Source organism: Anomaloglossus baeobatrachus, chromosome 1, assembly GCF_048569485.1.
Source record: "Anomaloglossus baeobatrachus isolate aAnoBae1 chromosome 1, aAnoBae1.hap1, whole genome shotgun sequence".
NCBI classification, from domain to species: Eukaryota; Metazoa; Chordata; class Amphibia; order Anura; family Aromobatidae; genus Anomaloglossus; species Anomaloglossus baeobatrachus.
Genome location: NC_134353.1, coordinates 289,305,407 through 289,328,354, shown reverse-complemented (window position 1 = coordinate 289,328,354; position 22,948 = coordinate 289,305,407). Strand labels below are relative to the sequence as shown.

General features: G+C 46.0%; 1 protein-coding gene across 1 annotated transcript in view; it reads right to left on the bottom strand.

Annotated features, from left to right (window-relative positions):
* Positions 1-4,613: 4,613 nt before the first annotated feature.
* The window catches only part of DNAJB14 (DnaJ heat shock protein family (Hsp40) member B14), a 45,098-nt gene continuing 26,763 nt past the window's right edge, over positions 4,614-22,948 (bottom strand). The window contains 5 exon segments of the mRNA XM_075350773.1: positions 4,614-7,272; positions 9,362-9,404; positions 9,406-9,529; positions 19,784-19,893; positions 21,837-21,931. Of these exon segments, the coding sequence (XP_075206888.1) occupies positions 7,148-7,272; positions 9,362-9,404; positions 9,406-9,529; positions 19,784-19,893; positions 21,837-21,931 (497 nt within the window). The 3' untranslated portion in view covers positions 4,614-7,147.

Here is a 22,948-nt window from a genome sequence, read left to right as displayed (position 1 = left end):
GGAGGAGGCCGAAAGTCATGAGGTAGCCGCCTTGGAAGCGGTTCCTCCATTTGCTTTCCTGGGGCGTGAGTGAGCCCGCCAGGAATCTGAGCTCCCTTGTCCTTTCTGAGTCCCTTTGGACGAGGAGAATTGGGGCTTGCCCGAGCCTCGAAAGGACCGAAACCTCGACTGCCACTTTTTCTGTTGAGGTTTACTTGCTCTGGGCTGTGGCAAGGAAGAGTCCTTACCCTTGGACTGTTTTATGATTTCAGCCAATGGCTCACCAAACAGTCTGTCTCTAGATAATGGCAAGCTGGTTAAGCATTTTTTGGAACCAGCATCTGCTTTCCAGTCCTTTAACCATAAGGCTCTGCGCAAAACCACAGAATTGGCGGCCGCCATAGAGGTACGGCTCGTAGATTCTAGGACAGCATTGATAGCATAGGTCGCAAACGCAGACATTTGCGAAGTTAGGGACGCCACCTGTGGCACTGCTGGATGTATGATAGCATCCACCTGTGCCAGACCAGCTGAAATAGCTTGGAGTGCCCACACGGCCGCGAATGCTGGAGCAAACGACGCGCCGATAGCTTCATAGACAGATTTCAACCAAAGGTCCATCTGTCTGTCGTTGGCATCTTTAAGTGAAGCGCCATCCTCTACTGCGACTATAGATCTAGCCGCAAGCTTGGAAATTGGGGGGATCCACCTTTGGGCACTGGGTCCAGCGTTTGGCTACTTCAGAGGGAAAAGGATAACGGGTATCCTTAGAACGTTTAGAGAAACGCTTGTCTGGATGAGCGTCGTGCTTCTGGATTGATTCTCTGAAGTCAGAGTGGTCCAAAAAAGCACTTAATTTACGCTTGGGATACAGGAAATGGAACTTCTCCTGCTGTGCAGCTGCCTCCTCTGCTGAAGGAGCTGGGGGAGAAATATCCAACAGTCTATTAATTGCCGATATAAGGTCATTAACCATGGCGTCACCCTCAGGGGCATCCAGATTTAGAGGGGCCTCAGGATTAGAATCCTGATCACCTTCTTCAGTCTCATCACAGAGAGATTCTTCTCGCTGAGACCCTGAGCAGTGTGATGACATGGAGGGTCTTTCCCAGCGAGCTCGCTTAGGCTGCCTGGGACTGTCATCTGAGTCAGAGACTTCAGCTTGTGATGCTTGAGACCCCCTTGAAGTACGGATTAGTTCCAACTGAGGGGGACCAGAGAGCATAGCCACAGCAGTGTCCATGGTCTGAGGAACTGGCCTGGCCTGCAAGGTCTCCAGGATTTTTGTCATAGCCTCAGACATTTTATCAGCAAACACTGCAAAGTCTGTCCCCGTCACCGGGGCAGGGTTCACAGGCGTCTCTGCCTGGGCTACCACCACAATAGGCTCTGGCTGACGAAGTGCCACTGGGACTGAACATTGCACACAATGTGAATCATTGGAGCCTGCCGGTAGATCAGCCCCACATGCAGTACAAACAGTGCACACAGCCCGTGCCTTGGCAGCCTTGCGTTTTGCGGATGACATGTTGCTGCCTCCTTAGAGCAGTACAGGGTGTCCAGCCAAGAAGCGACCTACAGTGCAACTATATATATATATATATATATGGTACCAAGAAAAAAGTACACTAATATATCACTGAGGCACTAGAGGGGCCAGCACTACTGTGCAGCTTACCGCCCGCTTAGGAGCGGTGTGTGGTCGCCAGAAATCCCTCTAGTCTGGGTCTCCCAGAGCCTGCTGCCTCTCCCCAGCCAGATCGCATGTGTAATGGCTGCCGGCGTCCTTGTGGAGAGGGGGGGCGGGCCCTGGGCGTACACCGACGAAGAGCGGGAAGTCTGCTTCCCCTTGTGCCTAGTGAGAGGGCTGGAGCATGTAAATAAAGCTCCAGCCCTCGGCGCTGCCTATTGAGCAGCGTCTCTCCCCTACCCTGATTGACAGGGTGGGGGCGGGAACGAAGCGGCGCTAGGCCGCAGAAGCCGGGGGCTAAAGTTAGAAGCGCCGCCGCCGTAAAAGCGCGGTCGGCGCAAAGCCCCCGGCGCACCATAAGTCGCAGCTGCGCCGCCGCTCCAGGAGCGGTCGGCGCAGTAGTTCCCAATACACAACGTCACTCAGCAAAGCTGCAGTGACCTAACCCCCAGCGTACATCGCCACTGTCCCCGGCGCACTACAACGCTCAGCAGGCCCTGAGAGTGTCCGTGCCTGCCGGGGACACAGAGTACCTGAAAGTTGCAGGGCCTTGTCCCTGAACGGCACTCCCGCTCCCAATCCAGCAGGTTCTATGGGTCTGTGGATGGAGCCCGGCCCCAGGGCTTGGGGGCCGGCAAGATCCCACTTCCACAGAGCCCTAAGGGGATGTGGAAGGAAAACAGCATGTGGGCTCCAGCCTCCGTACCAGCAATAGGTACCTCAACCTTACAAGCACCAACCGCGGGTGAGAAGGGAGCATGCTGGGGGCCCTATATGGGCCCTCTTTTCTTCCATCCGATAGAGCCAGCAGCTACTGCTGACTACAAACAGTGGAGCTATGCGTGGATGTCTGACCTCCTTCGCACAAAGCAGAAAACTGGTGAGCCAGTGATCCCACTGGGGGTGTATAGCCAGAAGGGGAGGGGCCTTACACTTTTTAGTGTAATTGCTTTGTGTGGCCTCCGGAGGCAGTGCTATACACCCAATCGTCTGGGTCTCCCAATAGAGCGCCGAAGAAATAACGAAGCGTGTAACTGGTATACTTCTGAAATGATGGAACTGTGCTGAAAAGTGCGTAGAAAACCATGGAAATAAGAGGCAGCGCAGTCACAGGACGGGCACATACACGTGGTAAGGGGAAAAGGTACAGTAAGGGTTAAGTAGGGATATTAGGGGAGATTTATCAAAACTAGTGCAAATGAAAAAAGGAGACCATAGCAACCAATCAGGTTCTAGTTCTCATATTCTAGTAGCCCATAGCAGCCAGATTCCAGCTCTGATACTAGTGGCCCATAGCAGCCAGATTCCAGCTCTGATACTAGTGGCCCATAGCAACCAGATTCCAGCTCTTAGGCTGGGTTCACACATAGCGACAGCGATGTCGCTGTTACATCACCATTTTCTGTGACATAACAGCGACCTTGTAAGTCGCTGTTATGATCGCTGCTTAGCTGTCAAACACAGCGACGCAGCAGCGATCATAACGTCGCTACATGTGCAGAGAGCAGGGAGCCGCGCACACTGCTTAGCGCTGGCTCCTTGCTCTCCTAGCTACAGTACACATCGGGTTAATTAACCCGATGTGTACTGCAGCTACATGTGCAGAGAGCAGGAGCCGGCACTGACAGCGAGAGCAGCGGAGGCTGGTAACCAAGGTAAATATCGGGTAACCAGGGAAAGGGCTTCCCTTGGTTACCTGATGTTTACCCTGGTTACAGCTTACCACAGCTGCCAGATGCCGGCTCCTGCTCCCTGCTCGCTTCATTTCGTCGCTCTCTCGCTGTCACACACAGCGATCTGTGTGTCACAGCGGGAGAGCGCCTTTGAAGAAAACGAACCAGGGCTGTGTGTAACGAGCAGCGATCTCACAGCAGGGGCCAGATCGCTGCTCAGTGTCACACACAGCGAGATCGCTAATGAGGTCACTGTTGAGTCACCAAAACCGTGACGTAGCAGCGATTTCGGTAGCGATCTCGGTGTGTGTGAAGCACCCCTTATTCTAGTGGCCCATAGCAGCCAGATTCCAGCTCTAATTCTAGTGGACCATAGCAACCAGATTCCAGCTCATTTTTTAGTGGTCATTAGCAACCAACCAGATTCCAGCTCTCATTCTAGTAGCCAACAACAATCAAATTCCAGCTCTCATTTTCTAGTGGTCACATTAGCAACCAACCAGATTCCAGCTCTCATTCTAATAGCCCATAGCAACCAACTACATTTGAACTCTCACCTGGTTACAGAGGGCCACTAGAATATTTCAGCTCTCATTTTCTAGTGGTAATTATCAACCAATCAGATTACAGCTTTCATTTTATGATACACCATAGCAAACAAGTTCCAGCTTTGGTTGCTATGGGCTAATCAGAAATGAGAGCTGGAATCTGATTAGTTGCTATGGGCCACTAGAAAATCATATTCCAGTGTGCATTTTCTAGAAGCCCATAGAAACCAATTAGTTTCCAGTTCTCATTTTTGACAAAAAAAAAAAAAATCCAAATGGTCCGCTACTGCTCAGTTTTAGTTTTGCGGGATTTTTCCTGGGGAAAAATTGCTGTTTTGTTAATACATTTCTATAAAGGCCAAGATAACGCAACTTCAGCTATGTAATCCTGGGCATATGAAGGGTGGCCAGAAAGGCATGATGGGACTTATTCCCGAGGTGTAATTCAATATACGGGAACAACATGCATGGCATCAAGGTCACATGATTTTGCCATTTTCAGCAAAAATTACTACCCGACTTCGTCCCAACCTAATGTTTTCTTCCTACAGACGCAGAGGTGTATAGGTATTGTCACATAGACTGGGGCAGAATCACTGATATTTCGCTACAGTAATTGATACAGGTAAAATATATCTTTGTACCGTGTTAGCCAGTAGAGCTAAAAACTACACTACAGTAAATGGAAATTACAGTTTCATTATAAAACAAAATTCAATGCTGTTATAGGGTGAGCAGGAAATATGTTTAATAATAAAAAAAAAATTAAATCCATAATGCGGACATGTTCAGCCCTCTACCACGCCACTGGTCCTAACTTGCTTTTGGTTACTCACAGCGTGACACGGTTGAGCCCTGTGTTTGGCTGCAGTGATAACCGGAATATATTGCAAGTGACCTCATCACTACAGGGAAGTAAAGAAAAGATAGACAGTGACCACCAGCCTGGTGGAGTTGTGTGGCAGTTAACAGAATAGGTAAGCAATGGTTATTCCTGAAATGGATTCTGTCAGCAGGTTTTTGCCATTTAATCTGAGAGCAGCATATTGTAGGCATTGGGACACATCAAGGAATGTGTCACTTATTAAGGTGTGTGCTGTAGTTTCAATACAATCAGTACTTTATCAAAAGGAGATTATCACTACAGGACTAGGTCTTATGGGCAATCTAGACCAGCCAATCTGTGCAACCCCAAACCCCACCACTGATTGTCAGCTTCCCATGTACACTCAGGATTATGAGCAAGCTGCCAATCAGTGGTGTGGGTGGGGTTATACGCAGCTCTGTAATTTGGGCACTGCTACATCTCCAACAGAGAAAACAAGGATTCTAGCTAAATTGAACCAAGCAGTCCAGTAAAGCCTGGTTTACATGTTACGATTCTGCATACGATATCGTATGCGATCATAACCGCCCCCATCGTATGTGCGGCACGTTCAATTTTGTTGAATGTGCTGCACAAACAAGTAACCCCCGTCACACGTACTTACCCGTCCATACGACCTCGATGTGAGTGGCGAACATCCACTTCCTGGAGTGGGAGGGACGTTCGGCGTCACAGCGACGTCACGTGGCAGCCGGCCAATAGAAGCGGAGGGGCGGAGCTGAGTTGGACGTAAACATCCCGCCCACCTCCTTCCTTCCGCATTACCGGCCGGGAGCCGCAGGACGCAGGTAAGATCTGTTCATCGTTCCCGGGGTGTCACACACTGCGATGTGTGCTACCCCGGGTACGATGAACAATCTGATGTTCAATTCATGAGGAATGAACAACGTGCGTGCGATTAATGTTTTACCGTTCAATCGCAATCACACGTAGCTGTCACACACACTGCAATGTACCTTACGATGCCGAATGTGCGTCACTTACGACGTGACCCCGCCGACACATTGTAAGATACATTGCAGCGTGTAAAGCGGGCTTTAGTGACATTACTGAAATCAAGCTTTCTGCTCCTACATTACTCTGCTGTCAGATTCCATAGCAAAAACCTGCTGACAGATTCCCTTTAAAGCATTTTTCCCATCTCACCTTTCAAGGCTAAAATGGGACTAACCGCTCACAGTGGATACAATGAAACAAAGCTTGATTCACATATGTTGGATAACACTAGCACCAACAGACCCTATTGATTAAGGGTCCTTAATTTGATGGGAGGCATAATGATGAATGCAGCAGTATATCTCCCATCATGTACAATGGAGTTTGCAAGGAAGGCTCCAATGCAAATAAAAAGCCTAAGGGTACGTGCCCACGATCAGGAATAGAGTTTTGGACGCAGCGTGTTTTTCTCTGTGTGATGGGATCGAAAGAAATCCCATGCCCACCGGGCTTCATTTTTCTGCAGCGTAAACTGACATACGGCACAGCTTTCCGAGCCGCAGCGCGTCAATTTATGCTTGCGGAGACGCGAGTGTTCTTTGTGGGGAGAACCCAACAAACGTCCGCTGCGCCCTGAAGCATGATCATGGGCACGGACAGCCATGTTTGGATTGTGTGCGCATACCCTTAGGCAATGTATCACAAGCCTGTATCAAACGGTAAAGATTCGATTGCAAACCGAATCAGCCCGGTGCAGATGACATTAGTCAAGCCGTGGCTCGCCTTTTGTGTTATTTACTACTATAACTGAAGATGGTGAGTAAGATTTTTATTAAAGAGATAGGCAGGTATATTTAGCTAGGTCTCTGCCACCTATGTACTTTCTAAAGTGATTAGAGAAAATATGTTCTATATCTAAAATTGAAGAATATCACCCCATTGGCAAATTCAGCCATGGGCATGATCATATTAGTATCAAAAGAAAAAGCAATAACATAGTAGAAAGGTCCCGTGGAATATTCTGTACATTTAATATCAGCTAAAAGGTTAAAATGGCCTTGGGTGATAAATAACTAATGAAATAAAATACTTTTCGGTGTGAGATTCTGCAGGTAATGGAAATTAAAAACAAAAAACAAATATTTTACATATAAATTCATTAACTTCTGTACAAGACAAATAATCGCCATATTTACAAGATACCCATGAACACAGGAAAAGTTATATTCATGGAACTATATAATTTTTACACTTTTTAATTAGTTAATTAAATTGAACTTAAAAAAATGGACTTTGACCTTCAAGTTGTGTCAGGAATTTTAAAGATGAGCCACATTGAGGGATGGGTCATAACTCGCTTCATCTTCATGATAAAATGTATAGCTCTTATATTACAGGGAAGTATATATGTATATTAGGCGAATGCCATGATCCATCATCCACCTCGGTAGATTGAGGTCAGTCGTTGCAGTTCCTTACAATTATCCATAGTTATCGACTCCGCTTTCACTTTCAGTCTATTATCCCGGTAAACCTTTGCTGCATGTATTAAATCCGCTTCTAAAAGCAAGAAAAGAAAAATCACAAACCAATAAGGTTTAATAAGGTAAGAAAAGTCATTTTAACATCTCAAATGTGAGGCATCAACATTAAGGAGAATCTGTAACCAATTTTCTGCTACCTCATGTGAGAACAGGAAGATGTAGGGGCAGAGACCCCGATTCCAGGGATGAATCACTTACTGGGCTGCATGCTGAGGTTTCGTTAAAACCATCATTTTATCTGCTGCTGATCTAGCAGCTCTCTGAATGCGGAGCTCTGCACAACCCCGCCCACATCACTGATTGACAGTTTTCTATGTACACTGTGCATAGGTAGAAAACTTCCAATCCGAGGTGGGAGAGAGAGGTTATACAGAACTGACATGGACATACATACACGACTATGGAGAACTGATTTACTAGTCTTCTAGTTATAATGTTCTGTTCATAAAACTACTGATTTTATTAAATCCACAGCAAGTGACACATCGCTGGAATTATGGTCTCTGGCACTGCTCTCAGATTATTTGGCAGATTCCCTTTAAAGGGGTTGCCTGGGCATGACTAGTGATAACCTACTGCATCTTAGGGGGTGTGGTAATATCAGATCGGTAGGGAGTAAAGATCATGCAAATTGATTTGCAGTATCTGGTCCAGCCACCACGCCAGTAATCTGTGACAGCTAGATGAGAGCCCCAAGAAGTGCCTCCATACCTGCCAGTATTTGCGGCTCATCTTTGGATTAGCCAACCTGGTTCGAAAACACTCGTGCACCATGCAATAATGACATTGCACGAGACGGTCTTAATCAAAAGAGGAGCTGGGGATGACATCAGATAAAAGGCTGTTTGCAAGGCTCCTAGGCCAGGTCCTGCAAGCCACTTCACACACTTTTTAGGACAGGACATTTAAAAATTTGGACTACGTCGTGGGCCACCCTAGTAGCGGGCCCCTCGTAAGCCCTCCATACAGAATTATGGCCCCCCCCCCCGTAAGCCCTCCATACAGAATTATGGCCCCCCCCCGTAAGCCCTCCATACAGAATTATGGGCCCCCCCCGTAAGCCCTCCATACAGAATTATGGGCCCCCCCCGGTAAGCCCTCCATACAGAATTATGGGCCCCCCCCCGTAAGCCCTCCATACAGAATTATGGGCCCCCCCCGTAAGCCCTCCATACAGAATTATGGGCCCCCCCCCCGTAAGCCCTCCATACAGAATTATGGGCCCCCCCCCCGTAAGCCCTCCATACAGAATTATGGGCCCCCCCGTAAGCCCTCCATACAGAATTATGGGCCCCCCCCGTAAGCCCTCCATACAGAATTATGGGCCCCCCCGTAAGCCCTCCATACAGAATTATGGGCCCCCCCGTAAGCCCTCCATACAGAATTATGGGCCCCCCCGTAAGCCCTCCATACAGAATTATGGGCCCCCCCGTAAGCCCTCCATACAGAATTATGGGCCCCCCCCGTAAGCCCTCCATACAGAATTATGGGCCCCCCCCGTAAGCCCTCCATACAGAATTATGGGCCCCCCCGTAAGCCCTCCATACAGAATTATGGGGCCCCCCCGTAAGCCCTCCATACAGAATTATGGGCCCCCCCGTAAGCCCTCCATACAGAATTATGGGCCCCCCCGTAAGCCCTCCATACAGAATTATGGGGCCCCCCGTAAGCCCTCCATACAGAATTATGGGGCCCCCCGTAAGCCCTCCATACAGAATTATGGGGCCCCCCCGTAGGCCTCCATACAGAACTATGGGCCCCCCCCGTAGGCCTCCATACAGAATTATGGGCCCCCCCGTAGGCCTCCATACAGAATTATGGGCCCCCCGTAGGCCTCCATACAGAATTATGGGCCCCCCCCCGTAGGCCTCCATACAGAATTATGGGCCCCCCCCCGTAGGCCTCCATACAGAATTATGGGCCCCCCCCGTAGGCCTCCATACAGAATTATGAGCCCCCCCCGTAGGCCTCCATACAGAATTATGAGCCCCCCCCGTAGGCCTCCATACAGAATTATGAGCCCCACATAGCCTCTCTTATAAAAATATGTTCCCTTTTCAGGCTTTCAACAACCAACTAAAACTATACCTCTGACAGTCACTTACTCTGCTGTCTTTCCCGCCAGCAGTTATTCCGGACATTAGCCACGATAATCCTCTTCAATGTTCTTCTCCAACTTCTGTAGTAACATCCCACTGTATTCAGACTGAAAGTCCTTGCTGACGTAGTAAGCCACGTGAAGATTTTCGGTCACACGCTTTATGGTTTGACCACTGTAAGAAGAGAGTCATAAACGTAAATTTGTAAAGCAGCGATATCTCTCATCTACTGCAAAAATAAATTAAAAAAAAAGGAAAAGAAAATGAATTTATTGACTTGAGGACAAAAATATATATATTTTTTATAGTAAAAAAGTACAGATAAGGGGGGTCTAGTCTATTGGCTGCCTTATAGGACGCATCTTTCAGGTCTCCTGATCTCATCCTATCGTGAGATAAACCTGCCATTCTGATTGTAATCGCTCACTGGAGCGGAGGAGTCCGCTTCACTTGGGGAATACCCTGCAGCCATGTTCTGGAGTGGACTTACATTCATGCAGTGCCCCTGTGCTGGGGCTTTCCCCCCCCCCCCCCCCGCTCTTGTGTTCTGCCAGGCTCCAGAGCGCTGTTGATTCTGCTCAGTCAAGTGAGACACAGCTGCTCCAGCCTCCTGCTGAGGGACCAAGTTGTGGAGGACAGTAGTGAGAATGAAGTAGAGTGTTGTGATGGATTGACATCATGAAACCCCCGAAATAGTTTGGTGACGTGGCACCATAAAGAAGGATCTAGCGCTTCTCGTAATCCATATTGCATGGCGGTCCAACAATGCAGGCACAGGTTCCTTCTTCCAGCAGTGTTCCTGACCTGTGCCTGCAGAAACTACAGCCTTGAACATTGGTAAAGGCCTTCCTGACTACCGTATTTTTCGGACTATAAGACGCACCCTGGTTTTAGAGGAGGAAAATAAAACTTTAAGCAAAAAAATGTGGTCATGACACACTTATGGGGCGAGGATCTGCTGCTGACACTGTTATGGGGGGTAATGTCCCCAAATTCTCTACTAAGGTACCCCATCCTGGTAATGATCCTCCTACCTTGTATATGATCCTGCTATAAACCCCCATCCTGCTCATATACCAGCATCCTGCTCATATTCCCTCATCCTGCTCATATACTCCCATCCTGCTCATATGCTTCCATCCTGTTCATATACCCCCCATCCTGCTCATATACCCCCATCCTGCTCATATACCCCCCATCCTGCTCATATACCCCCCATCCTGTTCATATACCCCCCATCCTGTTCATATACCCCCCCATCCTGTTCATATACCCCCCCATCCTGTTCATATACCCCCAATCCTGTTCATATACCCCCCATCCATCCTGCTCATATACTCCCATCCTGCTATATACCCCCATCGTGTTCATATACTTCCATCCTGTTCATACCCCCCATCCTGTTCAAATACCCCCCATCCTGTTCAAATACCCCCCATCCTGTTCAAATACCCCCCATCCTGTTCAAATACCCCCCATCCTGTTCAAATACCCCCCATCCTGTTCAAATACCCCCCATCCTGTTCAAATACCCCCCATCCTGTTCAAATACCCCCCATCCTGTTCAAATACCCCCCCCATCCTGTTCAATACCCCCCCATCCATCCTGCTCATATACTCCCATCCTGCTATATGCCCCTATCGTGCTCATATACCATCCTGGTATATGGCCTGTATCCTATAGCAGAGAGAAAAAAAATAAACGTTTATACTCACCTTTTCCTCACTCCCTCCAGCACCGATCATATATTCCTCTCTGCGCCGCTGACCTGCGTGTGTGGAGCCGTTCCCCTGCAGCACGCGATGTCTTCCTGTCTGTGCCGATCAGCTGACCAGCACAGATCAGCTGACCGGCACAGACAGGAAGAAATTGTGTGCTGCAGGGGGCGGCTCCACACACGGGGACGGGTGAGTATACTGATTCACTGCACCCCGCGCTGATGATGACGCGTGGGGGGCAGTGAATACAGCCGCACATGATCACTCCAGGCTGTAATTGCCAGAAGTGATCATGCGGACCGGCTCTTTACTATGCGCGCGTCCCCGCTCGTCCTCCCGCCCACCTGTCAGTGCCAGCTTCAGCGCTGAGAGATGGGCGGGAGGATGGGCGTGCATATGTAATGAGCGGGCCCACGTGGTCACGGCAGGCGCTGCTGCTGCCTGCTCGTGCCCCCGATGGCCCGCTCCACCGCAGCACCCTCGTTTCCCGCCCACAGCCCTATAGTCAGACCATAAGACGCACCCCCAACTTTCCCCCAACATTTGGGGGGAAAAAGTGCGTCTTATGGTCCGAAAAATACGGTATGTCCCAAATTTATTGAAGTTTCCATAAGTCATCTTTTCTGTGCTGGGTTCTCTGTCACAACAGTGGCACATGTTTAACAGCAACACAGCTTACAAGACTATTAACCCCTTCACGACCCGACCGGCCGATTTTTCGCTTTCCGTTTTTTTTTTCGCCATTCTTTTTCTGAGACGTAACTTTTTTATTTTTCAGTCAATATGGTCATGTGAGGGCTCATTTTTTGCGGAACAAGCTGTACTTTTAAATGAAACCATCGTTTTTACCAAATAGTGTACTAGAAAACGGCAAAAAAATTCCAAATGCAAAAAAATTGCCAAAAAAGTACGATAGCACTATGGTTTTTGAGATATTTTATTCACTGTGTTCACTATATGGTAAAACTGATGTGTGGGTGTGATGCCTTATGTCAGTGCGAGTTCGTAGACAAACATGTATAGGTTTACTTTTATATAAGGGGTTAAAAAAAAAATCGGAAGTTTGTCCGAAAAAAGTGGCGCACGTTTTACGCCATATTCCGTGACCCGTAGCGTTTTTATTTTTCGGGATCTATGGCTCAGTGACTGCTTATTTTTGCGTCTCTAGCTGACGTTTTTAACGGTACCATTTTTGCGCAGATGCTACGTTTTGATTGCCTCTTATTGCATTTTGCGCAAAAGTTGTGGCGACAAAAAAACATCGTTTTGGCGTTTGGAATTTTTTTGCCGCTACGCCGTATACTGATCAGATTAATTGATTTTATATTTTGATAGATCGGGCGTTTCTGAACGCGGCGATACCAAATATGTGTGTATTTTTTATTTTTTTTAACCCTTTAATTTTCAATGGGGCGAATGGGGGGTGATTTGAACTTTTAGGGGTTTTTTTTAAATTTTTTAAAACTTTACTTTTTTTTTAATTTTACTAGTCCCCCTAGGGGGCTATTGTGATCAGCATTCCGATCGCTCTGCAGTATCTGCTGATCACAGCTACAAGGCTGTAAACAGCAGATACGCTCTCTTTCTCTTTAGCTGTGCCGCTGGCACAGCGAAAGTGAAAGCAAGTCAGGTGTAGTACAGGAGTCATCACATGACCCTGTGCTACCATGACAACTATCGGGAGTCACGTGATCGCGTCACGTGACTTCCGGTATCGGGCGGTAAGTAAATGTTTACTGCGATCGCGCTTATAATGGCGCTGTCACATATTGACAGCGCCATATAAGGGGTTAAACGGCATGAGCAGATAACGATTCTGCTCGTGCCTAGCAGGCACACATCTCAGCTGTGAAAATCAGCTGAGATGTGTGCCGATCGCAGCATGATGCTGCCGGCAGACCGCGGGCAGTAACATTATGACCGCAAGGACGTAATTTTACGGCCCGCAGTCGTTAAGGGGTTAATCTACTTGTAGACTGTGCGCCCTCGGGGGCAGGGACTTCTCTCTTGTATCGGTCTGTGCCTTGTATAGTGCCTGAATATTGTACTTGTTTAATTATGTATACCCTTTTCACTTGTAAAGCGCCATGGAATAAATAGCACTATAATAATAAATAATAATAATCTATTCATTGTGAACTAGAACTGTCTCTGCTTTTATCAGTCGAATCTGAGAGGCAGATGACATTGTTATGCCATATACCAAAAAGAAAACTAAATGGGAAATTCCAGCCTTGTTCAGCAGATATTTATTCCAATTCCCCTGAACAAGTGCTGTGGAGGACTCCTCCACTTCAACTACTAGAGCTATAGTCCAGGATCCCGGGTGCATCGCATGGTTCAGCCCCGGACCTCTCTGTCTGTAGAGGATGAATTCTGCACATCTCAGCTGCCTTCTCTTCAAAGATTCTCTTGTTCCTCTGCAAATCTTGACCAGAAATGTGCCCACATTCTGTCAGCCATCAACAACTATAAAGCCATATTGGTAAGTGAAGTGGACAAACTCTGGCAGGGCTTTGTGATTTTGAAACATAACTTATAGAAAATTAGAGAGCGCACATGAGAGTTGGAGAACAGAATTTCGGATGTAGAAGATTCTCCGAGACCTATGACTGCTCAAATTGAACAACTAAGGAAACAAATTAATGCTTCTAATGAAAGAGCAGATCTTGAAAAATCGACTCGGCATTAATAATGTTAGGATTGTGGGCCTGCCAGAAAAAACAGAAGGGGCTGAGGCCACATCCTGGATTGAAAGCTGGTTGAAAGATCTGTTGGTAATAGAAGTCATCTGACTATTCTTTATCAGTGAGAGAGCACAGAGTTCCCACAGGACCCGGCCCTACTGGTAGCACTTCTAGTCCATTATTGGCTTTTAGACTATTGCATTACGATGCTAGATATGCCATACTCAGGGATTGACGCCTGAAGGGTGAGGTGCTGTACAATAACAATCTTATCTCCTTTTACATGGATTTCCAAGCTGCTGCCAGAAAATAACATACAAAATTTATGTAAGTCCGTGCCAAGCTGAGAGAGAATGGGTACAGATACTCTGTTATTCCCTCTGACGCTAAGAGTTGTGGATGGGAAATCTAACAGTTTCTACACATCTCCTGTCAATGCGCCGTTGTGGATTGAAATTGACCCTCGTACACAATATGAGAATAGACTGAGGGAGAAAGATCCCACCATAGCGGTTTCTATACCTATTGTTGTGTCGATGCTTGTACGTTATAAAGAGACCTACTTTGTACACGGATCAGTTTTACCACACTACATCGTAATTGCTTTAACTCTTATTTATCTTTATTTCTAGGATCATGGATTTGGGATTTTCAGAACAAATTGGTTCTCCCGATACACTGAAAGACTGTAGTTCCTCAGTGTTTAGGGTCTATGTCTAAGCTTAACCCCTTCAGCCCCCGGGCACTTTCCGTTTTTGCGTTTTTGTTTTTTGCTCCTTTTCTTCCGAGAGCCGTAACTTTTTTTATTATTCCGTCAATCTTGCCATATGAGGGCTTGTTTTTTGCGGGACGAGTTGTACTTTTAAATGAAATCATAAGTTTTACCATATAGTGTACTGGAAAACGGCAAAAAAATTCCAAGTGCGGAAAAATTGCAAAAAAAGTGGGATCGTACAATAGTTTTTGGGATATTTTATTCACAGTGTTCACTTTATGATAAAACTGATGTATCTATGTGATGCCTCAGGTCGGTGCGAGTTTGTAGACACCAAACATGTATAGGTTTACTTGTATCTAAGGGGTTAAAAAAAATTCACAAGTTTGTCCAATAAAAGTGGCGCACGTTTTGCGCCATTTTCCGATACACGTAGCGTTCTTATTTTTTGGGATCTATGGCTCAGTGATAGCTTATTTTTTGCGTCTCGAGCTGACATTTCTAATGGTACCATTTTTGCGCAGATGCTACGTTTTGATCGCCTGTTATTGCATTTTGCGTAAAACTTGCGGCGACCAAAAAATGTAATTTTGGCGTTTGGAATTTTTTTGCCACCACGCCGTTTACCAATCAGATTAATTGATTTTATATTTTGATAGATCGGGCATTTCTGAACGCGGCGATACCAAATATGTGTATAGTTATTTATTTTTTAACCCTTTAATTTTCAATGGGGGGTAAGGGGGTGATTTGAACTTTTAGGTTTTTTGTTTTTTTTTTATTTTCTAAAACTTTTTTTTTTACTTTTTTTTTATTTTACTAGTTCCCCTAGGGGGCTATAGCAATCAGCAATCCGATCGCTGATCGCTATCTGCTGATCACAGCAATACAGCTGTAAACAGCAGATTCAGTCACTTTGGTTTTCCCTCTGCTCTCGGCCGAGGGAAAACGAAAGTGAAACATCATAGCAGCAGGCGTCATCACATGACCCTGTGCTACGATGGCAACCACCGATAGTCACGTGATAACACACGTGACTTCCGGTGGGGGCGGCGGTAAGTAACAAACATGGCCGCGCGCATTTAAATCTTGCTGCCAGACTTTGGCAGCAAGATTTAAGGGGTTAATGGCCGCGGGTGGAAGCGATTCCACCCGCGGCTAGGAGGCACACATGTCAGCTGTTGAAAACAGCTGATATGTGTGCCGATCCACGCCGCCTGCCCGCGGCAGGGGGCGGGGCTTAAGGGGACACGATCCTGGACGGATAGATCCGTCCAAGGTCGTGAAGGGGTTAATGTTAGAGTACTGCAGGAATGATATGCTATTTCTTGTTGGAGAATGATATTTTTGAATGCTATGATGTGGGTTCATTGTGTGCATGGTGATTGCCTTGATTTCTGGTCCTCTCCCAATTTTTCTCCTTTCCTTCACTAACTGTGATCATGTCTGGGTCAGACACATTTTTGATGTTTTGAGATGATAACTCAGTGTGCTAAGCTTAATTTGACATTTAAAAAAAAACCATTGCAATGGATTTTGTTAAGAAACAAGTATCTATCCATCTTTGCCTTATTCTGTCTTGCTCCAAAATGACGTAATTACAGTGACAACCGTCGCCACACCACGTGCGCGCTAAAGAGCCTGGGACCAACGGCTCAGTTAACTGAACAGCCCGAACTACGGGCCAACAGGACGACGCCCGACACTTTTCCCCGCACCCACAAGGGGCCCCGACTCCCCGGTGAGTGCTGAACCCCCGGGATCCCACATCGGCAACCCAGCCGACACTTACCCACCACTCGCCTCAGCCCCTCGCACACATTACTCCACTCTGCTCCACACACCCCCGCATGTATACACTGCGCGCGCGCGCGCACACACACACATACACACACACACAGTCACCTGTCCCCAGCCATGCAGACCCCAGCACTGATGTCCTCAGCGCCATGGCCCCGCTCGGATCAAACCCCCCCCGCAATCCGCCCCCGCACACATTACCCCGCTCGGCTCCGCCCCCCACACTCCACCCTCTGCACACATTACCCCGCAGGATGGGGGCACATGTCAGGATGGTGGCTGCACCACGATGGGGGCACATACCAGCATTGGGCCACATCACCGCATCAGCCCACATACCAGGATGGGGGCCACAAGGATGGAGACTATACCAGGATGGGACACAGAATAAGGCAATTATATGCAGCATCCTGGTCTGCCTGTCTGTCTTGCTCCAAAATGACGTCATTACCGTGACAACCGTCGCCACACCGCACGCACTAAAAAGCCTGCGACCAACAGCTCAGCTAACTGAACAGCCCGAACTACGGCGTGACCGGACGACACCCGACACCTTTCCGTGCACCGACACGAAGCCCCGACTCCCACGTGACTGCTGCACCCCCAGGAGCCCGCACCGGCAACCCAGCCGACTCTAGACTACCCGATACGTTAGAATCGGGCCACCTTCTAGTCATATATAATTTGCTTACAGGAGATGCATCTCAGGCCAGAAGATTCTAGCCCTAAAGCGAGCCTGGTTTAGTAGTGGATACCATGCCACTTATAATAACAATTTGCATGGGGTCTCTTACATGAGGCTAAAATCAATCCCAATTGAAATTACACAGATTGCACGTGATCATTTTAGGAGTTATTTTATAATACACTAAACACAATTTTTTCTTTTTTACTGGTTCACATTTATGTTCCCCAACTCTTTGACTTGGCCTTTTTTGGAATTGATCTCCTAAAAGGTTGCATCATTTCCAATTAGCACTATATTACGGTATGCATGAGTGACTTTACTGCAGTTGATGATGCAAATATAGATCGTAAAGGCATTTTATTATTACCTGGGCTATGTACCACGCAATCTTTTACCCTTAGTGAATTATACGACTAGGGGAATTTCTGATCATTCCACATTACACTTACAAAGGCCTATTGAGAGATACAGAAATAGTTAAAGTAGTTAAACCAGTAACCTGGAAGTGGTTGATTTAGATAAACTATGGCTACCAGTTGCAGCAAGATCTGTCCAACAATGTTCAAAAAGGTTCTCCTGAAAACTAGTGCATGAAATCTATTTCCAGGAATAGATCTGTGATGTTCAGGAGCATGTAGGAGATCTAGAAGGTTAATGACAGATCTTCACATGGTCTAGACCTACCGGTTATTTCGCCTGAATTTTCTCCGGTCCTTACAAGGGCAGTACCCAAATGTAGGATCACCACTAATGACATTCAGTATCCAAAATAACCTCCCGACACGTTTCATCCTCTATGAAGAGGATTCATCAGGGGATCTACTGGAGGTGGCATAAAATAGAGCAGGGAGAACAAGGTCATCGGGACTACAGCAGAGGACATGCTGAGTGCCGCGAGTTCCTCTCTCAATAGGTCTGCTTTAGAGGTAGATTGTGGTCATGCGATCTACCGTATTTTTCGGACTATAAGACGCACCGGACCATAAGACGCACCCTGGTTTTATAGAGGAGGAAAATAAAATTTTAACCAAAAAATGTGGTCATGACACTGTTATGGGGCAAGGATCTGCTGCTGACACTGTCATGGGGGTAATGTCCCCAATTCTCTACTAAGGTACCCCTTGTTCTGGTAAGGATCCTCCTGCCTTGTATATGATCCTGCTCATATACCCCCATCCATCCTGCTCATATACCCCCATCCATCCTGCTCATATATCCCACATCCATCCTGCTCATATACCCCCCATCCATCCTGCTCATATATCCCACATCCATCCTGCTCATATACCCCCCATCCATCCTGCTCATATACCCCCCATCCATCCGGCTCATATACCCCCCATCCATCCGGCTCATATACCCCCCATCCATCCTGCTCATATACCCCCCCATCCATCCTGCTCATATACCCCCCATCCATCCGGCTCATATACCCCCCATCCATCCGGCTCATATACCCCCCATCCATCCGGCTCATATACCCCCCATCCATCCTGCTCATATACCCCCCATCCATCCTGATCATATACCCCCCATCCATCCTGATCATATACCCCCCATCCATCCTGATCATATACCCCCCATCCATCTTGCTCATATAACCCCCATCCATCCTGCTCATATACCCCCATCCATCCTGCTCATATACCCCCATCCATCCTGCTCATATACCCCCATCCTGCTCATAATATAACCCCATCCTGGTATATGGCCTGTATCCTGTGGCACAGAAAAAAAAAAATATAAACAATTATACTCACGTTTCCTCACTCCCTGCAGCACCGATCAGTTTCCTCTCTTGTCTCAGTTGCAGCGCCGCTGTGTGGAGCAGTCACCGTTGTCTGCAGCATTGCAATGTCTTCCTTTCTGTGCCGGTCAGCTGATCTGTGTGGACACTAGCGGCACGCACAGCGATGACGTCATCGCTGTGCTCACCGCTCATTACACAGATCAGCTGACCGGCTCAGACAGGAGGACATCGCGATGCTGCAGGGGAACGGCTCCACACACGGTGACGGGTGAGTACACTGATTCACTGCCCCCCGCGGTGATAATGATGCACGGAGGGCAGTGAATACAGCCGCACATGATCCCTCCAGGCTGTAGTTGCCAGGGGTGATCATGCGGGCTGGATGTTAATTATGCGCGTACCCCCCGCTCAACATCCCGCCCAACTGTCAGTGCCGGCTTCAGCGCTGAGAGATGGGCGGGAGAATGGGCGTGCATATGAAATGAGCGGGCCCACGTGGTCATGGCAGGCTGCTGCAGCCTGCTTGTGCCCCTGATGACCCGCTCCACTGCAGCACCCTCATTCCCCACAGCCACATTCAGACCATAAGATGCACCCCCCACTTTCCCCCAACATTTGGGGGAAAAAAAAGTGCGTCTTATGGTCCGAAAAATACGGTGTAAGTCAGATGTAATGAATTATAGGTGGTAAATATCTTCCCATATACAAATGACATCCAAATATGGGTGTATAACCTATTAACTACCAATATGAATTATTCCAAATCCATATGGACTGCTGAGAGCAATAGCAGGCTACATGCATTGGGCAATCTGCCATAGATAGATCAGTGTGAATGGTTTACTAGCATCTGCTAGTAAAAACAGGCATTCAAACAATAAGTGGTTGTATCGTACCTCTGGTTGGTCCTTGTAAATGGACCCTTAACGCTACTCTCCATAAAAAAACAGGCACTTACTTCAGCTCAATGGGATAACACAAACATAAATTAATTTCACTTGGCATTGTAAATTCATCTACAGTAAAAAGAACAATGTCATGGTTTCTAGGAATCTAATATGTTACTTACGATCTGGGATATAAACTGTACGGCGGATTGGAGACCAATAACTGGCTAAGCAAGGACACAAGTATTAGTACAATTATAGGCAGTAGTTGGATAAGCATGGAGAAACCACCCTGTAAGTGCAAAAACAAGAGACGGGCATTACAGATGCTATTCTTATGATGACAGCCTTCCATACATTTAGTACAAACAGTGAAATGGGAAAAGCTTACAGTTGAAACCAGAAGTTTCCATACACTATCTAAAAATACACATATGCATGTTTTTCTCACTATCTAACATGAAATCAGAATTAACCCTTCCCGTTTTAGGTCAATTAGATACCAAGATTATTTATATTTTCCAAATGCCAGAATAATGAGAGAGATAAGGTTTTAAGGCATTTTTCTTACTTATTGCAAAGTTAAAAGTTTACATACATTTCATTAGTATTTGGTACCATTGCCCTTAAACTCTATGACTTGGGCCAAACGTTTTGGATATCCTTCCACAAGCTTCTCACAATAGTTGGTAGGATTTTGGGCCCATTCCTCCTGACAAAACTGGTGTAACTGAGCCATGTTTGTAGGTCGCCTTGCTTGCACCGGCCTTTTCAACTTTGCTCATAAATTTTTCATAGGATTGAGATCAGGGCTTTGTGATGGCCACTCCAAAACATTGACTTTGTTATCCTTAAGCCACTTTGTAACCAGTTAGGCAGTATGCTTCAGGTCACTCAATTTGAAGGACCCGTTTCCACCAAACTAAGTTCCTGGCTGATGTCTTGAGATGATGCTTCAGTATTGCCACAATCTTTTGTCAGACCACAGTACATGTCTCTAAAAATGAAAGTCTTTGTTCCTGTGTGCTTTTGCAAACAATCTAGAGTATTTATGTTTCTTTTGAAGTGATAGGCCACTCTGCCAGGAAGAAACTTTCAGCCCATATTGATACAATAGTCGTGTCACAATGGATAATGACACAATCCTACCAGCTTCTGCCAGAATCTTCACAAGGTCTTTTGCTTTTGTTCTTGGATTGATTGCACGTCTGTCCAAAGCACATTCATCTCTAGTAGAACCCATCTCCTGCCTGAGTGGTATCATGGCTGGACATTCCCATCTTGTTAGTACTTGCGTATAATTGTTTTTACAGATGAATGAAGCACCTTCAGGTATCTTGAAATTACATCCAAGGATGAACCAGATTTGTGCAAGTTCACAATTCTCTGCCTCAGATCTTGGTTGATTTCTTTTGACTTTCCCATGGTGCTACACAAAGAAGCAGTGTGTTTCAGATGTGCATTAAAATACATCCCCAGGTGTGTCTCTAACTCAGATGTTGCTAATAAACCTATTTAAACCTATCAGGAGCTTCCACAGACATGACATCCTCATATGGGCTGTCCCATATTGTTGAAATATATAACGTGGGTGGAAATCTGGTATATACCGCGCTAATACTCAATAGTATATTAATATGATTCCTTTATTGTTTGTACAGGTCTACGCGTTTCAGAGACATCCGTCTCCTTCCTCAGGTATTGTTCCTTTGATGTCCTGAAGAAGGAGACAGATGTCTCTGAAACGCGTATCATGTTAATATACTATTGAGTAGCAGCGCGGTATATACCCGATTTCCACCCACGTTATACTACATACTCTATACCTCGGGGCTGCGGCTGATACCACCACCCAATGTGCTACATAGGGTTTGTGGCTTTCACATCCTGAAAAGTTGAGTGTACCGTGATCCCTTTTGTGTCTGATATCCCTACCAGGTAAGACCTTATTGCGCTCTCTCTTCCACAGTATTATCTATCTGGATCTTCCATATTGTTTAAAGGCATAGTACTCGCAGTGTATGTAAACAGAAAGTAGTAAAAATGCCTTAAAACATTCTCTCTCATTATTCTGGCATTTGGCAAATATAAATAATTTTGTAAATCCTAATTGACCTAAAAGAGGAAAGGTTTATTCTAATTTCATGTCAGATAGTGAGAAAAACATGCATATGTGTCTTTTTAGCTAGACATGTAAACTTCTGGTTTCAAGTGTATATCAGCAAAGATACTTACATCCCCCCGTTCATCTTCTCTTTCGTGACCGCTGTGATGTTGGTGCTGGTGGTGGTTACATGTTGTCCGTCCATTGGAAAACGTCCGAACATTTCCTGATGAGAATAAGATACATTTGTTTCTTTTCTAAAGTTTACTTACAGGAACAAAATGTCTTGTCTGTATGGCATCACTTGCATGCTCATGGCACCTATACCTAAGGGTATGTTCACACGTGGCATAATGCATTGTTTTTGCTATGTGTTTTAGCTTATTGGGTGCCACAAATATGTATTTTACAGCAAAATCAATGATATTTCTCAAAACTAATGCACACAATGCTTGCTTTTTTGTTTTTAAAGAATATTAGTAGGCCTGCTGCACTTTTTTTGTAAAATGCAGCATGTCAATTGTCTGGGGTTTTTTTTTACACCACTCTTGAAGCATTTGCACCCTCACTGAAAGCAAGGATGAACTCTAAAAATGCTTATAAAACGCTGCATAACCTTTGTGCAGCATCTTGTAAGAACATTTGTAGTATTTTTGTAATATAAAAAAAAGTTAGTCTTTACAAAATGCATATTGTACCTTGAAGTATTCATACCCTTGACCTTTTCCACATTACACCCACAAACATGTTTTATTGGGATTTTAGGTGATATACCAACACTAAGTAGCAAGTATTTGTGAAGTGTAAAGGAATGATTACGAGGTTTTCTAAATATTTTAGAACTCTTAAAATGGTGTCAAGCATTTCTATTCAGCCCCCTTTTACTGCAATTAAAGTTTAAGTCTTTTGGGGGTCTGTACAGTTTTGCACATCTCGAGATGTCGTTTTTAATGATACAATGTTTGCGCCGATGCTACGCTTTCATTGCCTCTTATTGCATTTTGCACAAAATTTGTGACAACCAAAAAACGTAATTCTGGCGTTTATGCTGTTTATCGATCAAATTAAATCGATTTTATATTTTGATAGATCGATCATTTCTGAATGCGGCAATACCAAATATGTGTATATGTGTATATTTTTAGTTCTTTTTAACAGTTTCATTTTTAATGGGGCGTATGGGGGTGATTTGAACTTTTAGGGATTTTTTTTCTTTTCAATTTTTTAAAACTTTTTTTTTATT